The sequence below is a fragment of the Camelus dromedarius genome, chromosome 4 (genome assembly GCF_036321535.1).
Source record: "Camelus dromedarius isolate mCamDro1 chromosome 4, mCamDro1.pat, whole genome shotgun sequence".
Lineage (NCBI taxonomy): Eukaryota > Metazoa > Chordata > Mammalia > Artiodactyla > Camelidae > Camelus > Camelus dromedarius.
In genome coordinates, this window is record NC_087439.1 from 44,879,710 (window position 1) to 44,899,682 (window position 19,973).

Genomic DNA, 19,973 nt, shown 5'->3' on the forward strand with positions numbered 1-19,973 from the left:
TCTTTAGGCATCATGTTGTTTTTGGGCAAGTGATTTCTGGTCAAGAAGTTGTAAGAGAGATAGAAAACCAGAAAACAGATGCAGCTAGCAAACCATTTGCTGAGGTGCGGATACTCAGCTGTGGAGAGCTAATTCCCAAATCTAAAGGTAAAAACAAGTATATATTTCTGATAACTTATGCATACAAAAAAGGCAGAGACACTCTTAATTAATTGGCATGAAATTTACACTAAAGTGAATATAAACATGAAGATTTGTGTTTTAAAACATATTTTTGTGTTTTTAAATGTGTTTTATCTTACTTCATATTCTATTCATTAACATAGACCTGCTTAGCTTTCCTTGTTATTAATTTGCAGTGACTGGTCCTTCTGTTTCCACTTTGGTTTTTTTTGGTTTTTTAAAAAGTGTAGATGTCTAAATAATATGGTAAATAAATACTTTTCTAGGGAAAAAGACAGTGGGGGGAGGATGACAACTGAAGAGATTAACATAGACTAAGAAACTGTACGGGAGTAAATTGTTTCCCCTTCATGCAATGCTTTGATTCAGAAGCATCTGAAGTGTTTGAGAAACTTCTTTTACTTAGATGAGAAAATTTGAAGTTAACGTGACTGGTAGATTAGATACAATATTATCTAAAATTGTAAGAACTTGGTTTTAAGTAAATATTTTAAGGCTTTATATTATATATGAAATATGTGACTGCTACTGTTTATTATGGATATTGAGTCTCGCACTCTAAAAGTAATGAGGTGAGATTACCTTCAAACCTGTGTAGAAAGCCATAAAATATTAAACTGACCTATTCTTTCTATTCTTAAAAGTCTAGGAAATAACAAATAATATCAGTACTTCATGGTTTTTCATGGTTAACAAATGTGAGAATCATCTGTAATCTTTTCTTATCCTCACAAGACTCTTACAGTATTACTTCCCTCATTTTACGGATGTAGTCAAGGAGATTTGTTATCTACTACATCAGGGAACTAAGTAGGCCTCAAGCCCAAGCTTACTGGCTCAACCTCTGGAGCTTTCTCTTTTAGGTGTTACTAACTCATTAAAGTCTTTTAATATTCCTTCCAAAGTTGAATGCCCTAAGTAGAACATTCTGCTTTTAAGTTTTAGGTATACTGATATGCTCTTTGTAACATTTAGAAATACGCACATTTTGTTTTGCTTTAATTTAAGAAGACCCAAGATAGTCATGGAGAAGGCTTACTTTGAATTTTTTTTCTCTGCATTCCACTTAGATTCTGATGATATCATTTTCTTCTCTGTTATGGCATCAAATATATAGCTTGTAAATCATTGCAGGAATATGCTGCAGCTCATAATGGGACTGTTTAATTAACTTCTTGATGTTCATGAGTCTGGCTTTCTATCCTTACAAACAACAGTTATGTGTGTGTTGTGTTCATGATGATTCAGAAAGAATGAGATGTTGAGTATCTTACCTTTTTTAAAAAAATGAAAACTAAAATGCAGTCTGTGTTATTCTTTGCACATTTTAGACCCTGAACTTGTTGCTATTTAATTCTTCAAAGTGTTGTTGGTACAATTGAAATATTTTGATTTAGGGTATTGTTTCTTCCCATGTCATCTAGGAAATCTTCATCTTTTATTCTGTACTTAACTGGGTTTTTTTTTTCCTTATGTTTTTGTAGTCTTTGAGGATTTTTGTGTTAGGACCTATTCTCTGCTTATAAAAGTTAATGATGCTATATGGTTTACATACTTAGAAAGAGATCAAGATCATTAAAAGGTTTACATCTTAAACCATAAAAGTGACTATAGACTATCTAATAAATTTGATGTAAAGATTCTTTTGGTACTAAATGGTTAGTGTTTGAATATTTGCTGAAAGGATGAGAAAGTGAATGAGTATTATTATGTTTTTATAATGTATTTTCACCTGAAGTGATAAATGATAATTTTGCCCATGCTATTGGGGCCAGGAAGTTGTGCTGAGAGTTGATGTAGCATTCTAGTATGTGTTCCTCAAACTCATGCTAAGGAAGATACCTTGCCCTGATCAGTTTCATCAATTGGGGGAGATTTAGCCTGTTTTAGTGTGGGCCCAGGAGTTATTGAAAAGATGAAATTTGTTTTGAGCCATACCTTCCATGCCTGCTCTGTTCTGGATCACACTGTGGAAAGAGGAAAAGATCTTTTAAGTTTGAGGTCACACAGTTTGACACCTGTTACCTTACAGTCCTTCAGTTACCATTTACAGCATTGGTCAGAATGGATTTTGTTGTGCATCTATATAATCTTTTTTTCAGGCAGAGCTGTGTCTTACATCCAATTTGTAAGTTTGATAAATCGCCTCCTTACAATTTTTAATTGGAGACAGTCAAAAAGCTTTATGCAACACAGTGCTGTTCTATTTAAAACCTTGTTTGAGAGATACACACCCCAGTTTAAAAAGAAATAAATACAGAATCTTCTTTTTTCTTTTTCTAACTTCCTGAAAGAAAACAAAAAGACTTCTGAAGAAATCTGACTGTCTGGGCCCACCTGTATATGGTCTTGGTGAGTCTGGGCAATCTTCTTGGGCCTTTCTCCCTTTGCTGTTGTGAGATTAGAAATTATACTTTTTGGGGATATTTGAATGTGCCTAAGAAGGTTCAGAGTCAAGGGGAAGATCCTTCCAACAGATGCAGAGGTGGAACACTGGAGGCTAATCAAAACTGCATCCCTGTAGAGGCTATCAAGGGGCAGAGTGGAGGATAGAACACAGACCACAAAACCACTACATTGATTAAGGTACTTCCTGTTTTTTTCAGTAGTTGGCATAATCTCAGGTAATGCTGGTCTCTTTAGAGTTGACTGCAGTTGTTAAAGAGAAGTCTGTCCACCATGCCATGCAGTAAGATATGGGGCCAGTGATATATTACAGAGTACATAGAGTCACAAGTGCTGAGTTGTGGTAACGTGGCAATAAATAAATGGTATACGTGGTAGAAAACAAATAACTGGCAGTACAGAAAGAAGAGCACAATAGAGGAAGCAGCTGGTGAATCTTGTACTCAGGAAACAGTGGAAAAGCACATCAAAGACTCAATTGTATGGTGACAGGATTCCATTTCAGTGTCCTTATTCTGGAATTAAGAGCCGTGATGATGGCACTATTTCTGGAAAATAGTGGGATGTTAAACTTAGAAACTATTCAAAAGAGGAAACTGTTCAAAAATTTGAAATGAAAACATCTAGAAGAGGTTTATTTTAGGAATAGTTCTATTCTTTATTTCAAATCTTATTTTTATGATGGCTTAGAAGTTTTCTTCAGTACAAAGATTTCTTGTGAAATCCATTAGTACAAAATTTATAGCTCTCAAAAAACTAGTAAGGCAGTATTTTCTTTTACAAGTACAATGTTCTGGAAGTTTTTTTCACCTTAACATCATACTAGTAAAGTCAGTACCCAGTAGTTTTACCCCTACCAACAAAGGTCAGTGAACAGGTTTGGGAAATTCTTTTACAAAGTGATAAGCAAACTTCATAATCTAAATAATCTAAAATAAACTAACCAAAAGTGGCCCAAGAGTTTAAAAGTGTTCTTTGTAATCCTTTTCATCGATGGTTCTTAACTTGCATTGTGGTTTTGCTTACACTACTGTTTCATTTTATCTTTTTTTTTCTTTTTCATTTTATCTTAAGGATAGTTGTATGCTTGTAAATAATACTCTTAAATAGATTTCATGTAAATGGTTAGGCAGGAAGTGGGGTTTTTGGAGAATGGAATGAAGACAGTTGTGAGATTTGGAAGTTTTAAAATTACTTCAATTTTTAAGTTAATGTGTTCATTTTATTCAAAATGTAGAAAGCATAAAAGGATAGTGAAAAGTCTCCTTCCCATCTCCACCCATCAGTTCCCATTCCCACATTTTGTATATCATTTTACATGTATGTTAATGTTGATCATGTAAAATAAATTCATAGAAATGGAATTAACAGATTATAGGGGTCATGCATTTGTAATGTTGGTAGACACTGCCACTAAAATACAGGAGAGTTAATTTCCCTGTACCCTTTCCAAACCACATATTGTCAAACTCTTTAATCTTTGCCAGCCTAATGATAGTTTTTTGGGGTTTTTTGTTTTTTGTTTTTAGCTAATTTTAATTAGCATTTCTTAAAGGTGTTTGACGTTACCATCTCTTTAGGAGCCATTCATATTTATTTTTATATCAACTGATTGTTAATTCCTTTATCTTCTATTTTTATGATTGTTAATTTCTTTACTTCTATTTTTACTCATTTTATTGTTCTTACTCCTTTCTGCAATTCCAAGTCTCCTGTTATTTCCTTTTGTTTGGTGAATGTCCTTTAGCCATTTTTTTAAAGGTAGATTTGCTGGCAGCAGACTATCTTAGTTTTCTGAAAATGTCTTTATTTCCCTTTCTTTCATGATGGGTGTTTTCACTGGATATAGAAATCTGGGTTGACAGTTATTTCAGCACATAAAAAGGTGTTAGGCCGCTTCTTTTTGGCCTCTGCTTTCAAATGAGAACTCTGTTGCCGTTCAAATATTGTTCCCCTATAGGTAGGTAATGTGTTATTCCTCTCCAGCTACTTTCAGTATTTTTCTCTTTGTTTTTTTATAAGTTTGATTCTGATGTGTTTTGGTATAGATTACTTAGAGTTTATCCTGTTTGAGGTTTGCTTAGTTTCTTGAATCTGTAGGTCTGTACTTCAGGCCAAATGTGGGAAATTTTCTGGCATCATTATTTTAAAAGTTTTTTCAGTTTCAAATTTTTCTCCTGGAATTCTAATAGCTCAAACATTAGATTTTTTTTTTTATTATTCCACAGGTCTCTGAGGCTCTGCTCATGTTTTGTTTGTTTTTGTATTTTCTTTGGTGTTCTGATTGGGTAATTTCTATTGGTCTGTCTCTGCTTTGCTAACACTTTCCTCTGTCATCCCCACTCTGATATAGAGCACATTTAGTAAGGTTTTTATTTCAGTTATTTTATCATTGTACTTTTCAGTTCTTAAATTCCTTTTGGTACTTTATATCTTTTCTTTTTTCCTGAGCTTTTTTTTTTTTAACTATTTTTGCATTTGTGTATGATTGCTTGTTGAAGCATTTTTAAGATGGCTTTTTAAAAATCCTTGTTAATTCCAACATATGAGTCTTTGGGTGTGACATCTTTTGATTGTCTTTTTTTTTTTTTTTTCACTTAAGTTGTGATTTTCCTGGTTCTTGGAATTATTAGTGACTTTTTTGTGGGGGACGTTTTAAGTATTGTATGTTATGAAACTCTGGATTCTGTTTATATTTTCTATTTTAGCAGGCAGTTGCCTTATTTATAGCATGTAAGTCCTGGCCTACTTTTGTGAATTGTGGTTTCAGTGATAACTCAGTTTCCAGAGCCCTTGCAGTATTGTGGTCTGCTTCATTTGTATGCTGCCCAAGGGCCTATCTCAAAACATGGATGCTATTCAACACTAGTTTAATTCTCCAACGTTTTGCTATATTAGTTCTGTTCAGTTTCACTTGGAGGTCTCCCCAGGACTTCATATATAAATTTAAAGAATCTTTTTCTCTAGATTCCTCCTTTCTGAAATCTGTGCCACCTGCCAGTGCAGTGAGATGAGTTGAAGCTCAGGCTTCCCACTTTGTCTCCATTGACATCGCTCTAGCAAGGGAAGGGCAGCACTGCTTGTTCTTATGGGGTGAGGGGGACAGGGGGGTATTGGAAACCAAGTTCTCTACTTTGTCTCTGCTGATACAGCCAAGAGGGAGTGGTGGGTGAACTTTTAATTTTTTTCCTTAGTGTTTCCTTAGAGTAGAGCAGGTACTGGTAACAAATTTTTTGTTCTGCTAAACAATCTTCTTTCTAGTTCTTTGTTGGGACAGAGCAGGCTCTTCTTGGGGCTTTAAAAAACCTGTGCCCATTGGCACTTCTAAGTTTCAGGCTTCTCCAGCATGAAGTCTAGGTATAAGAGGCAAATTTAAAATCACCGTGTCATCCTCAGATCCAGAGATCCCTGGCCACTCTGCCTTCGGTCTTCCTTTCAGGGTCTTACGTTTGTTCCTTGTGTTATGTCTAGGGTTTCTCTTTATACGTAGCAGGAGGTTAGGGAGATTTGAATCTACTCCATCTTGTTGGGAATTGCTCCATTCCTTTCCTCAAGCTTTTAATCTGATGTAAAAATCTTCCCCTTTACATCCAGAATCTACTTATCCTTAAATTACACCTTTTAAGGACTTTGTTCAGTGCTTATTAGCACATTGTAAGTACTCTTACAGATACTACTGCACACTACTTTTTCTTGCCCCTGTTTCAAATCCTAATATAGTCAGTTCTGCTATACTGCTTATTTTGAAAACATGCATTTGTTCCATTCAGTTGGTATATTGGAAAACGATTTGATCACATCAGTTTCAACCTTTGCCTATGCACGCTCTTGTCTACAAGAAATACTATGTGAGTGCAGTAAACCTTACCCAATAGAACAGCTTTTCAGGAATACACAAAAATCACACATACACATATCTCAGACATCTACTAAGCTACCTCATTTCATCACTTGTGTTATGAGCCATACCTAAGCATAGTCTCCTACGAAAACTTTCCATCTAATTTTATATCACCCTCTTTCCACTACTTTACTGTGCCGCTGATGAATTTTTGAGTTTTGTGCCCCAGCCCCGTTCTTCCCATAACCCATGTGGTTTTTATTGTGTGGGTTTTCACAGCACAGTGATTTATAGAAACACGTATGTTTGGTAATAGAAGAACTGATGTACTTCTCCAGAGCCTTTCTACTTTACCGTTGTCCTTATTGACCTTACTCACTTCTAAATCCATGTACAGTTTATAGTCAGAGTTTCTAGAAAATTTATTACAACTTAGTGTATACTTTCAGATGCTGTTTTCCATTGAATTCACACTTGTTGGTCTTATTTTCCAAATAGATGATAAACTCTGAGGGCAGGGCACACAACTTTCCATCACATTTTCCTATGGGATTTCCTTCCCCATATAAGCTACGATTCTTTTTCTCCATGTCCTGGCATCATGTTGAATATGTACCTATTTACTATTCAGTTAAACATACTTGTTGATCTGAGAAGGATAAAATTTCAATCAGATTCACAGTATGCCTAAATCATGTTTTAATATTTAAATTAACACAAATTTTGAAACTCAAGCTACATTCTATTAAGACTAATGTTGATATTGTATGTCTCTGTTTTTTGCCTTTTTACCCTTCTATTCTTTAGCTGTTATTTCTCATTTTATCTTTTTCTTTTTTGAGCAGATCTATAGGAACAAGAGATGTAAATTAAATTTCATTCAAAAATAATATTGACAAACATGAAAAGGGGGAACCTTTTCAAGCTTAGAGCTTTCTAAGTTCTCTTCCAAAGCATCTTTCCTAAAATACAGTTTATTTCCTTTTATAGATGATATCATATGATACTCAGGTGTATTATCTTACCGTAAGAAGAATTAAAATCTCTTTCTGGACTTCCATGTTGTTGTGGTATCTTGCTTTGCTCAAATGCTTACATGAAATGTCATGTGAAAACTAAATATAAATGGTTATTTGGCATGTATTTAACATATTTAGTGGGGAAAATGGCTTGCTTTTTAAGGAAACTAGCTGCAATGTATTTCTCATAAGAAAGAATCCCAATGCAAAATAAATATAAATTGGAGCTGGCAAATAAAGCTTTGTTAATCATAGGGTAAAGTATTACTATTTTTTATCAATGATTTTAACAGCTGTATTTTGTGCTTATGTGGAATATTTTTATTTTGCTTGCATATTATGTGGTCTTAGATATTTTTACTGGGGAACATGACTGGGTGAGGAAGGACTGCCTTAATTCAATGAAGCTGTTACCTCTAAGGTCCCTTCAGCTTTTTTTTTTATACCTTGTTCCCATTCTCCGGTGCAGCAGCATCTCATTGGTACTAGAAAAGCAATCTTGACAGTGAACTGCAAGCCCTTGGTCAAGAACATAGTAACTTCAGCCAGATTCTCACTTATCTTGGACCGAGGACACTCTTATAAATTCTGAGTTTAGCCTCAAGAATGATTTGGCCAAGTTCCAAATCCTTAGGTGTTCCTGAGGTGAATGGAAAGGTTACAAACCAGGTGTTAACCCTCTCAGTTAAGATCTGTAAACAGACAACAGTCAGTCCAAAGTTGTATTTTCTCTGTCCTTTTTTATTTTTTTACTTATGGAAAATATTAATATACACAGAAGTAGTTGAAATAGTAAAACAAAACACTCATATTCATTACTTAGCTTCAACATTTACTTCATGGCCAATCTAATGTTACCTACCCTTGGCCAATTCTCCATTTCCTATTATTTTGAAGGAAATTCTAGGCATAACATTTTATTCATAAATAATTTTATTAATTATATCTAAAAGATGACTTAAAAATACCATAATCATATGCAGATATATAAACATATTCCTAAATATCGAAAGTCCTTACAGTGTTCAAATTTCTGATTGTTTTGTTAATGTTAAGTTTTTGATGTTTGAATTTGAATCCAAATCAGGTTCAAATACTGGGATTGGTGTTGTGATTTCTTTTTTATTTGTTTTTGTTTTTAATAGATTCCCCCACCATCTCCTTTTATGGTTTCTTGAGATTTATTGAACAATCTAGGTCATTTGTCCTGTAGTGTTTCCCATTATTGCATATACTGAATTTTACTGGTTGCATACTTGTTGTTATGTAGTGTGTTCCTTCTGTGCTTCTATTTCATACAACTTTGTAGTTAGGTCTGGAAAATTGATCAGGTGCAGTTTTGATTTTTTAAATTCCTTCTAATGAGAGAGCAGAAGTCACTTAGGACAGGTTGTCTCTGATTTCTGCAGCAGCCATTGGTAGTCAGCCTCAGGAGTTGTAAAATAGTGATATTCTAACTCTATACTTCCTTCTTCATTTATTCCTGGAATAGTTTTGATAAAGAGCATCTTCCCTTCATCTACTGTTTGGTTAGCCAGTGGTATAGGTCATACAGGAAAATTTTACTGGTATTTGTAAATAAAATATAAAGCATTTATCCTGCTTTTCTTATATATATTTGATGTGTTGCAGCTTATTGTAGTTATCTGTGTATCAATATTGTCCTACCTTTGGCCTGAATTCACTTTCTTCTTTTTTAAATTAAAGCATAATTGACTTAAAATACTACGTTAGTTTTAGGTATACAACACAGTGATTTGATATTTTTATACAGTGTAAAATGATCACCATAATAAGTCTGGTTACTGTCTGTCATGACACAGAGGTATTAGAATATTACTGACCGTATTCCCTATGCTCTGCATTACATTTGTACCTCTTGATCCCCTTCCCCTATTTCCCCATCCCCTCACTTCCCTATGACCTGGTAACCACTAGTTTGTTCTCTGTGTCTTTGAGTCTGTTTCTGTCTTGTTATGTTTATTCATTTGTTTTGTTTTTTAGATTCTACATATAAGTGAAATCACATAGTATTTGTCTTTATGTCTGACTTATTTCACTTAGCATGCTTCCCTCTAGGTCCATTCATGTTGTAACAAATAGTAGGATTGCCTTTCAGTTTTATTACTAATATTCCTCTGTGCGTGTGTGTGCACGTGTGTGTGCGCGCGCTCGCCACATATTCTTTATCCATTCACCCATTTGTGGACACTTAGGTTGCTTCCATATCTTGGCTTTTGTAAGTAATGCTGCAGTGAACACTGAGGTGCATATTCTTTTAGAATTAGTGTTTTCGTTCTCTTTGGATAAATACCCAGAAGTAGAATTGCTGGGGCGTATGGCAGTGCTATTTTTAACTTTTTGAGGAACCTCCATGCTATTCCTACCAATTTACATTCCCTCCAACATTCCATGCATGTTCCCTTTTTTCCACATTCTCACCAATGCTTGTTATGTGTTGCCTTTTTCATGATAGCCATTCTGACAGATATGAGGTGATATCTCATTGTGGTTTTGATTTGCATTTCCCTGATGATTAGTGTTGTTGAGCATCTTTTTATGTGTCCGTTGGCCATCTGTATGTCTTCTTTGGAAAAATATCTTCAGGTCCTCTGCTCATTCTTTAATCGGATTGTTGAATTGACTCCTTTAAGTCTATCATGATTTGAATTAGAATACTATTAGATAGGTCAGGCCCTATCCAATCTGACATATCTTCCTTCAACTTCCTGTTGTATTACAACTAGTTTAACTTCACCTATTTGTGTTAGTTTTCTTGTCCTTAAAGCATTTGAGTTTTGGGGCCCCTTTTAAAATTGAACTTCCTTAAGTGAAAATAAAATTTAAACTTGAAATTACTTTTTGTAGAGACCCCTATTGGCAGATGACTACAACTACCCACTGTCTGCTCTTCAACTACAGCTAAATTTCTTAATCATTAGAGGAATACTCAGGCATTGATAAGCCCATGCCAATGGAATCGTATTTTTTATCTTACTGTGTTTATGCTAAGTATTTTTTCTATTATTTTTTTCCTACAGTTCTATTTCCAATCTTGATAGTAATAGAAAAAAGTTGAAAACTACAAAGAAATTAGAACTTGGGACTCTTGACTGTTCTTTCTGTGCTTTTTAAAAACTGTGTTATTCAGATGTTTCCTAAAATTAATTTAGTTTAGTATTTTAGACTTATCTATTACTTTTCCAGAATTCTTTGGCTCAATAGGTGTAACCCTGGCCCATGAATTTGAAGATCTGGATTCTAATCCTGACTCTTAACTCCTTTCCGTACCCCTCAGATCAAAGAGCTGGATGAGCAAAGTGTTAAATACTGGACTTTGAGAATCTGCGCAAAATCTAAATTTCCACTTAACAAAGTTTTTCTTAAAAGTGTTGACCAAACTCTTTTGCTTTTTATTAAAGCTAAGAAAGAAGAAAAGAAAAGGCATAAATCATCATCATCATCATCATCATCGTCCAGTGACTCAGATAGCTCAAGCGATTCTCAGTCCTCTTCTGATTCTTCTGATTCTGAAAGTGCTTCTGAAGAGAAATCCAAGAAAAGAAAAAAGAAACATAGGAAAAATTCCCGTAAACACAAGAAAGAAAAGAAGAAGCGAAAGAAAAGCAAGAAAAGGTCTTGATTACACTTTTACTGGGCTCACTTTATATTCTAATTCCCCTCTCTTTTGTATATAAACTTACTGAGACTTTTGGTCAGTTATATGGGAACATTAAAATAGTGAGAAATATTTCACAGCATGATGTATAGGACCATTTTGATATTCTATAGTCTATAGATTAAATTTGGGTACTTTTAATTTTTGACAAAACCATTCAGTTCATTTTGTCTGAACTCAGTGATATGATGCTTTTGGTTATATAGGTTTGTATTTTATGGAAGGAATATAAGATTGATAAGGATTATAGAAAATGAGTGATTGTTTTCCTTATTTTCTGTAACAGTCTCAGTTGCTTTTTTGTCGTTTGTAACATAAGAGTAGAAGACATAATATCAGTATATTTACTTTTTTTCTGTTTTGTCTGCAATAATCTGTGTTTGTACTAAAACTTGTCTTTATATGCCTATTGCCTCTAAAGCAGCTAATTCTTTTGCTTATATTTTAAAGTATTTTAAATTTATCAGTGCATTGCCCATAGAGTATCTTATTTTGGTTCCATTTTATTGGATATTAATTTTTGAGAACGTCTAACAAAAACATTTGGTTTTGGTTTTCGCTTGGTTAGTTTGTCAGAGGAATGAATATTTTCCCCATGTAATTGCATCTTTGGTCAAGGATGGGGGACAGGGTGGTGTTTATATTGTACATATTATAAAGGAAAGAAATACCAATGGTAGGAAAATTGAAGTAGGTACATAATAACCAAATGGAACTTGTTTTGTGTGTTTCTCTTAAGTGCGTCTAGTGAAAGTGAGACTGAAAATCTTGAAGCACAACCCCAGTCTACTGTCCGTCCAGAAGAGATCCCACCTATACCTGAAAACAGATTCCTAATGAGAAAAAGTCCTCCTAAAGCTGATGAAAAAGAGAGGAAGAACAGGGAGAGAGAAAGAGAGAGAGAGTGGTATGTGAATGTGTTTCTCTTACAGAGTGCCCTACATTCTCTACCATAGAATTTTCTCTTTTTTAAACTATTTTTACTTATTTTAGATAAGATTTCATTGGTGACCTTGTCCCAGGATTGAAAATATTTTAGTAAGATGTTAGCAAATCTCCTTTTTGCTAACTGGCTAGCTGAAAAAATAAATTGACTTAATTCAAACAGATTTTGAGTAAAAGTTACTTAAAAAAAAAAAGCAACACAAATGGCAAAAAGATATGTTAAGTGTCTTTCCAAACAAATTCCATTTAAAACAAGATAACTATTTTACTCTGTTACTTGTATACATTAAGCTTTTAAGCAAGTAAGAACTTTTGTTTTTCAATTTGTCTAATAGGAGGAAAATGTTCTTTTCCTTGCCTGATTTATAATATTGTGGTAATGCAAATTGATATCATACTCAAGTACTTTGAAATTTCTCTACATAAATTCACATTTATTAGTATTAATAGTTCTATTAGTTCTTTATGAATCATTTTAATAATTATGCCCCAAAATAGAAAAAAAGATGGACATCATTCTCTTACTTATGATCAGATATATGTTGTTATAACATAAAGGTGATAAAATCCTGAGAATTCCCCCTATACTTTCACAACACAGTAGACATATAAAAATAAATCTTAGTTATTTGAAACTTGGGGTAATTTTGATGGATTGGCTCGAGTTTATTTTTCCTCAATTATTAGGAAAGGATGTCTCTAAGGAAGTGAATGTAAAGGAGACAGTATTTGAACTACTTTAGAATGAGCTTTCAAGTGTAACTTATGTGAACATTGTTAGTGCTAATTAAATATTAACTCATTACTATTTGAAAATAAAGTTTCTTTTTTGCTATAAAGCATGTTGTTAATCAAGCATTTTGCTAATTCAGACCATCTTGTCTGCTTAATTTACATAAATTATACTTCACTATAGTTTTATTACCAGTGAACAACCGCTTGTGGGATAATGAGTTACTTTAGAGTGACACAGTTTTAAAATTGTTCTTTCAACAGCATACGGCATACTCTGAGCTCATCTGTGTTCCTTAGCACAATCAAGTTAACGTCATCTTAGTAATAATTGTATAACAGTGTTTCTCAACAGGACACAGTTGGCATTTGGGGGCAGAGTAGTTCTTCATCCTTACACATTCCTGACTTGTGGGCACTAGGTACCAATGGCACCCTTTAGTCATTTGACAAGTGAAAAAACGCTCCCATACTTTTTCAGATATCTAGTAGGAATTGATAAAACATTCCTGTTTGAGAACCACTGATTATATGAAAGATTTTAAATTTATTAGTTCAAATCAGTAAAGTTATGTTTTCCGTATTTATTTTTATAAAATAATGTGTTTTAATTGTCCCTTTGCTTCCTTCTAGTAATCTACCTAACTCCCAGCCTGCTTCATACCAGAGGCGACTTTTAGTTACTAGGTCTGGCAGGAAAATTAAAGGAAGAGGACCAAGGGTAGGTGATTCTTCTCCCAGAAATCCTGATAGTATTGCATTTATCTTAAATAATTTTAGAGTGCTTCTTAATAGCTAAAATTTAGAGTAGATGTAGATACTGAATTATATGTTCTCTTCTTATAGTAACTTTATGTTAGTACTTCCACACTGAAAATCCATGAGATATTAATAGATCTTATACATACATGGTATAAAATGAGATTGAGGTCTTTCTTGTGTCCTTTGTTACTTTCTGCATCTCTACTCGTGTTAAAAAACTACCCTTATTTTATTTCATATTCTTTCTCTTTCCTGGATTCTCATCAGAATTTAAGTATCTTTCTTGTGTTTTTAAAACTTTCAAGAAATATGGCTATGTTTAGTATATTATTTCTTCACTTTCTGCTCCTTCCTGAACGATTTCTCAGTTTGTCTTCTACCATTCTGGTGAAAATAGAACTTGCTATATGGTCAGCTCCATGTCACAAAATCCAGTGAACCCTTTCATTCTTTGTCTTACTTAATCTCCTTCCTCGTAATACTCTTTCCCCTTTGCTTCCATCATTATTTCTTCCTGTCTCTGGCCAATCTATCTTAAATTTCCAGTGCTGCTTCATACTCCTCTACCTGACCTTTAAATATTGTGGTACCCCAGGGTTCCAACTCTTCTCACTCTGCATATGTCTCTTGGGCAATCTCATCACTCTCATAGCTTCCCTGTAGGGTGATAACTGTCAGTTTTTCATATGCTCTTCTGGCACCAGAGGTTTATTTGATGGCCATTTAGTTGCCTAATGGGCACTTCAGACTCAGCATATACAGTGTTGAGCATAAGCACATCCTTTTCAGATCTGACTCTCTTTGAGTTTCCTGGTCTCAGTGACAGATACCACCAGCTGTGCAGTTACTTAAACCTGAAGCCCAAGAATCATTTTCTTTCTACCCTTTCTTTCCTACATTATACAACTTAATCCTGTCAGTTCAACCTCCCAAATACTCTGAAATCCATCTGCTTCTCTTTGGTTCCACTCTTAACATCTTAGTTCAATTCATGATTGTATATTCTCTGAACTATAAATGCCTTCCTAACTATTCTCATGGCAGTTCTCAAATATTTTTGTCTTACAACTTCTTTCCCTTCTTAAAAATGATTGTGTATTCAAAAGAACTTTTGTAGATGGGGATTGTAGCTATCAATATTTACTCTTTTAGAAACTAAACCCCCAAAATATTTAAAACAAGAATATATAAGCACATATATCATTAGCAATGAAAGCAAAGATGTTAAAACCATGTCATGCTTCATTGATTTCCTGCCTGAAAATTGGGAAGTTCTAGTTATTTGTAGAGGGCATGGAAATGTCAGACATTTTTTTAGAACCTGGAAATATGTACACTTTCATGATTGTTGTAATGCTTTTTATATTTTTATATGTTAATTTTTCCCCTCTTTATTTTTTTAAGCGTTATCGAACCCCTTCTAGATCCAGATCAAGGGATCGTTTCAGACGTAGTGAGACTCCTCCACATTGGAGGCAAGAGATGCAGAGAGCTCAAAGAATGAGGGTATCAAGTGGTGAAAGATGGATCAAAGGGGATAAGTAAGATTTAACTCTATTTCAAATGTAGTAACAAGTATTTTTTTTAACTATTGTGCATAAAGTTATTATTTAAAGCCATTTCAATTGTTTCTCAATACCCTTAGTAGAATATCATTTTAGCTAATAATGGATACCATTCTTTTCCTAATAAAGTTTTCCCAAAACTTTTTTTTCTTCATTTTTTAGGAGTGAGTTAAATGAAATAAAAGAAAATCAAAGAAGCCCAGTTAGAGTAAAAGAGAAAAAAATAACTGATCATAGGCATGTATCTGAGAGTCCAAACAGAAAAAGTGAAAAGGAAAAGAAACTTAAAGACCATAAATCTAATAGCAAAGAGAGAGACATCAGAAGAAATTCAGAAAAAGATGATAAATATAATAAAAACAAGGTAAAGAAAAGGGCCAAATCGAAAAGTAGAAGTAAGAGCAAAGAGAAATCCAAGAGTAAAGAAAGAGATACAAAGCATAATAGACATGAAGAAAAGAGGATGAGGTCAAGGAGTAAAGAAAGGGATCATGAGAATGTTAAAGAAAAAGAAAAGTCTGATTCTAAAGGAAAAGATCAGGAAAGAAGTAGAAGTAAAGAGAAGTCTAAACAGTTAGAATCAAAAAGTAATGAGCATGACCATAATAAAAGTAAGGACAAGGATAGACGTGCACAGTCTAGGAGTAGGGAACGTGATATAACTAAAGGCAAACACAGTTACAACAGTAGAACAAGGGAACGAAGCAGAAGTAGGGACAGGAGCAGAAGAGTGCGGTCTAGAAGCCATGACCGAGATCGCAGCAGAAGCAAGGAGTATCATAGATACAGAGAGCAGGAGTACAGAAGAAGAGGACGTTCACGTAGCCGAGAGAGAAGAGCGACACCAGGAAGGTCGAGAAGTAAAGACAGGAGGAGAAGGAGGAGAGATTCACGGAGCTCAGAGAGAGAAGAGAGTCAAAGCAGAAACAAAGAAAAATACAGAAACCAAGAAAGTAAAAGTTCACACAGAAAGGAAAATTCTGAGAGTGAGAAGAGAATGTCCTCTAAAAATCGTGATCATAGCAGCTCACATAACAGGGAAAAAAAGGCTGATAGAGATCAAAGTCCATTCTCAAAAATGAAACAAAGTAGTCAGGACAATGAATTCCAGTTCTCCACTTTGAAAAACAAAGAGGATGAGAAGACCAGATCCTCAGTGGAAAAAGAAAACCAAAAATCAAAGTGTCAAGAAAATGACCACGCACATGATAAAAATAAAAAATTTGATCATGAGTCAAGCCCTGGAACAGATGAAGACAAAAGTGGATGAGTGAGTTGTATAAACTTCTTATTTCCATTCTGTCTCAAATTTTAAGTTTTAGAGACTTGCTGATGATTTTCCTTTATGTTGTTTTCCTCTTTAGAATTTTTGGGTTATGTTTGTCCTTTTTTTTTTTTCCAATGTGGACTTTATTGAGTTGATCTTTTGATAATCTGCAACCTGGATAATTTGTACTGCTAAAGTTTTAATAAACTTGAAATGAGAAAAACACTTTGGTGTAATACTGTGTGCTGTGTTTAACTATTTCATGTATGCATTTTTGTGTTGCAACAATCAGCCAGTAGCAAACATGCTATCCTACACCCTGATTTGTGTGATCAGCCAGTTGGAAACAAGCATAACTGATTGTTGGAATACATTGTTATAAAAGTTTGTGTTTCTCATGATTAAAAAGTAACTTTAGAACCCACTAGGTAGAAGAAACCCTGTATACATTTTTCGATTGCATTTATAGAGGCTTGCAGCAGCAGCTTTTAATTACACAGAAATGGGATCCTAATAACTTACGATCTTAAGTCATCACTTTTGATTTTATAGTAATTTTTGCTTTAAAATATACATATTTAGTTATTTATATTGCACTTCATATGTTATTCCTTACAGTTCTACCATAGCTTGTTTCATATTAACACTTTTCCTGTCTAGTTTTGTTTTACTTACTTAACTGTCTATAAATATAGTTGAGTATTTTTTTCAGTTGATGTACAGATTGGGCTTGACTTGCTGTTATACAGCATCTGACAAGAATTTACCTTGAAGATCAGATTGTAATTCTCAATTCTATGTTGCTTTTCGTCTGAAAAGATGAAACTGTTTAAATTTTGAGGAATGTTTTATTATTATTACCCTTCTCTAAAATGAAAAAAATACTTTTCTTACTAAAACATACCACTTGTGCAGGTCTTTAAGTTAGACAGATTCTAAAAATAGTTAGTTTTGACACATTAACTTCTGAGATTGCTCTTTTTTGGCCACTGACCTATATAGAGTTGAGTGTTAACGCTGCATGGTTCCTTCGTGTTGTGTTTCGTTTTTAACTTGAACTGACTTCTCTCTCATAGCTGTGAGTTTCAAATGGGAAGAAAATGCATATTTTCTATATATGTATCACAATAAACTGTAGCATGCTTATGACCCTAGTTTCTTTCTATTCAGGTGGCTGTATACCATTGCTGTTATTATTTTATCTTGGCATGTATAACATCACCACAAAGAGTAGAGTAGAAAGTTGCCAAATTTGATAGCTTATAGAAGTAAACACTAAAGATATCCAAAGTCCATTTAGAATTTTGTGTTGTATATTGCTATTTTAGTGATGTGTGGCCTTTTATTCTGTAATTTCTCTCCTAAATAAAATATTGAACATCCAGCAAACACAAAATCTGCCTCATTTGAAAAGAAATTTCAGAATTCTAATTAGTAGTTGCCTCTAGAGTGTTTCGTACTTTAATATTTAGCAATAGAGTCTTAACTCTATTAACAACAGTAGTTCCTTGGTAAACCAGTAGCTACTAAATGCTATTTGTACTGAACAAAGCAATGCTTATTAACTTAATACTTCCCATTATTGATTAATACAGTAATGATACATTTGGCATTGTGGTATCCATTTACATAACGAATAGGGTAATTATAAGATTGGAATATCTTGAAACAAATATCCACAATGGAGTCTTACTAAAATTTTTTCTTGATGAGAAAAATGACATGTTTGTGATAATCCAGGGTAATTGATTTCTTAGAGACTGATCACAGACCCACCTTAGAGATAATTGAGTCTTGAGTCCCCAAGCTGTATAAGCTGTTACATATTTTAAATTAGTTATTATATGTCTTAAATTCCATAAACTGCATTTTAAAAATCTTTGTTATAAACTATTTGAGCTTCAAGAATGGTGCTGTTTAAGAAAGGATTTCTAGTAAGTTATATTTGAAAAAAAAAAAAAAAACCCATGCTAAGTAAAAATACGTCTATGTTGTCTGATTCCAGAGCTTTACCTACTAAGAATTATAGACAAGTAACTGTAGGAGGGGGGAAATTTAGTAATTTCTATAAGTAGATTTCTGTTTTGGTTATCAAAAGAGCAATTCCATGCTAAGCATTATTTATACGCCTTTAAAAAAATCTTTGTTAGCTGTTTTTTTACAGTAGAGCAGATACAGTGAAGGAGTTGGAGTGAGATGACAATCAGCTAGATTTTACTTTCAGAATATAAATAACATTTAGGAAATGATCAAACAGCATTAACTATAACTCATCTACCTTTGCATCTGAATTAGCATACCAATCATTCTTTTTCTTTCATTACATTTTTTTTTAATAGTTGAGCCACCTTTAGTTTCTACTTTGAACAACTGTTTTCCTAAAAGTCAACTATTTAATTCTTTCCTGTCAAATTGATTTAATACTTAGTGTAAGCTTACAGTTTACCTCAAAGTATCTTTGACTTAATATCCTCTTAAAAATATTTAAATTGGTTTGTTTTTTACTGCTTGATTAGCAATGTCTGAGACTTTAAATTATTCATATGAATTCTTTTTCTGAGTAAATCATCTGCCACAGAAATTGATACTGCTGAGAGGTTAATTGTTAATGAGCTGTAGAGAAGCTGCTAGGTTGCTTTAAAACATTTTTAAATTACTCTGTAGTTAGTTCACAGAGCATTATAATTTCTAAGTTTCTTAATTACAGAAGTTTCCTAGAATTTGTCTTATTAATCTGTCTTTGCACAAGTGTAATATTGATTGATACTGGCTTTCCCTAATGGACTTTGATTCTTGTATCCAGAAGATACGAAACTGAATAGTAAAAATTCCTTAATATTAGGGACAAGAACACATTGGGCTTTTGGTATTTTGGTGGTATTAACTGACAGTTCTAATTTGTTTTCAGGTTAGTGTATGGAACAAGTTAGTTTGTTTTTTGTAGTTAATTTGCTTCACTCTGGGTGGCAGTTTCTTTCATCACACTTTGAAACTTTAAAGTAGATTTCTGTAGAAATTTGTTCCCTTTACGTTCACCAAAAGGTACTTTAAATATACACTAGACAGTTGTTGCAAAGAAACATAAAATAGGTTATTTTTCTGCCCTCTTTGGTTGTATTTACTATAATTATTCACTTTAGTATTCATACATTTACAGTTGAATAAACTCTCCAAGAATTGTAGGTTTATAACCTGATAATTGTGAAAAGATGTGTTTTGTTACAAATACTTGTTTAAAAAGTAAACTTGAGCAGTAGAGCATTGGCTAACACCTGCCTGTAGTGTTACATAATGCCCAGATGAAGACTCTGGCCTTTGGTGTGACACAAGAAGTAAATATTAAAGGAAAAGAAAAGTCAAATAAGTTTTTAAAAATTCGATCAACAAGGTTGGAGAGGGGTGTTGTTGAGGGGTTTTGTTTGTTTTTATGTACAGGGGCAGTGGTGGGATTGATTAGTGTTTCTGCACACACCCCTTTTTGTTTTTTAAGTAGATTCCTATGTTTACCAAAAGCACATGCTGTATATTTTGTTCCCCTTTTGTGTGTTTATAGTATTTTGAAGGATAAATGAAT

At 33.6% G+C, this 19,973-nt stretch overlaps 1 protein-coding gene across 4 annotated transcripts in view; it reads left to right on the top strand.

Annotated features, from left to right (window-relative positions):
* The window catches only part of PPIG (peptidylprolyl isomerase G), a 35,602-nt gene extending 17,235 nt beyond the window's left edge, over positions 1–18,367 (top strand). For all 4 annotated transcript variants that reach the window (XM_010982490.3, XM_031451605.2, XM_031451603.2 and 1 more), the window contains exons 9-14: positions 8–147; positions 10,872–11,085; positions 11,868–12,035; positions 13,439–13,526; positions 14,972–15,108; positions 15,295–18,367. In XM_010982490.3, the coding sequence (XP_010980792.1) occupies positions 8–147; positions 10,872–11,085; positions 11,868–12,035; positions 13,439–13,526; positions 14,972–15,108; positions 15,295–16,402 (1,855 nt within the window). In that variant the 3' untranslated portion in view covers positions 16,403–18,367. The remainder of the gene's footprint in view (positions 1–7; positions 148–10,871; positions 11,086–11,867; positions 12,036–13,438; positions 13,527–14,971; positions 15,109–15,294) is intronic.
* The last annotated feature ends 1,606 nt before the right edge of the window (positions 18,368–19,973 follow it).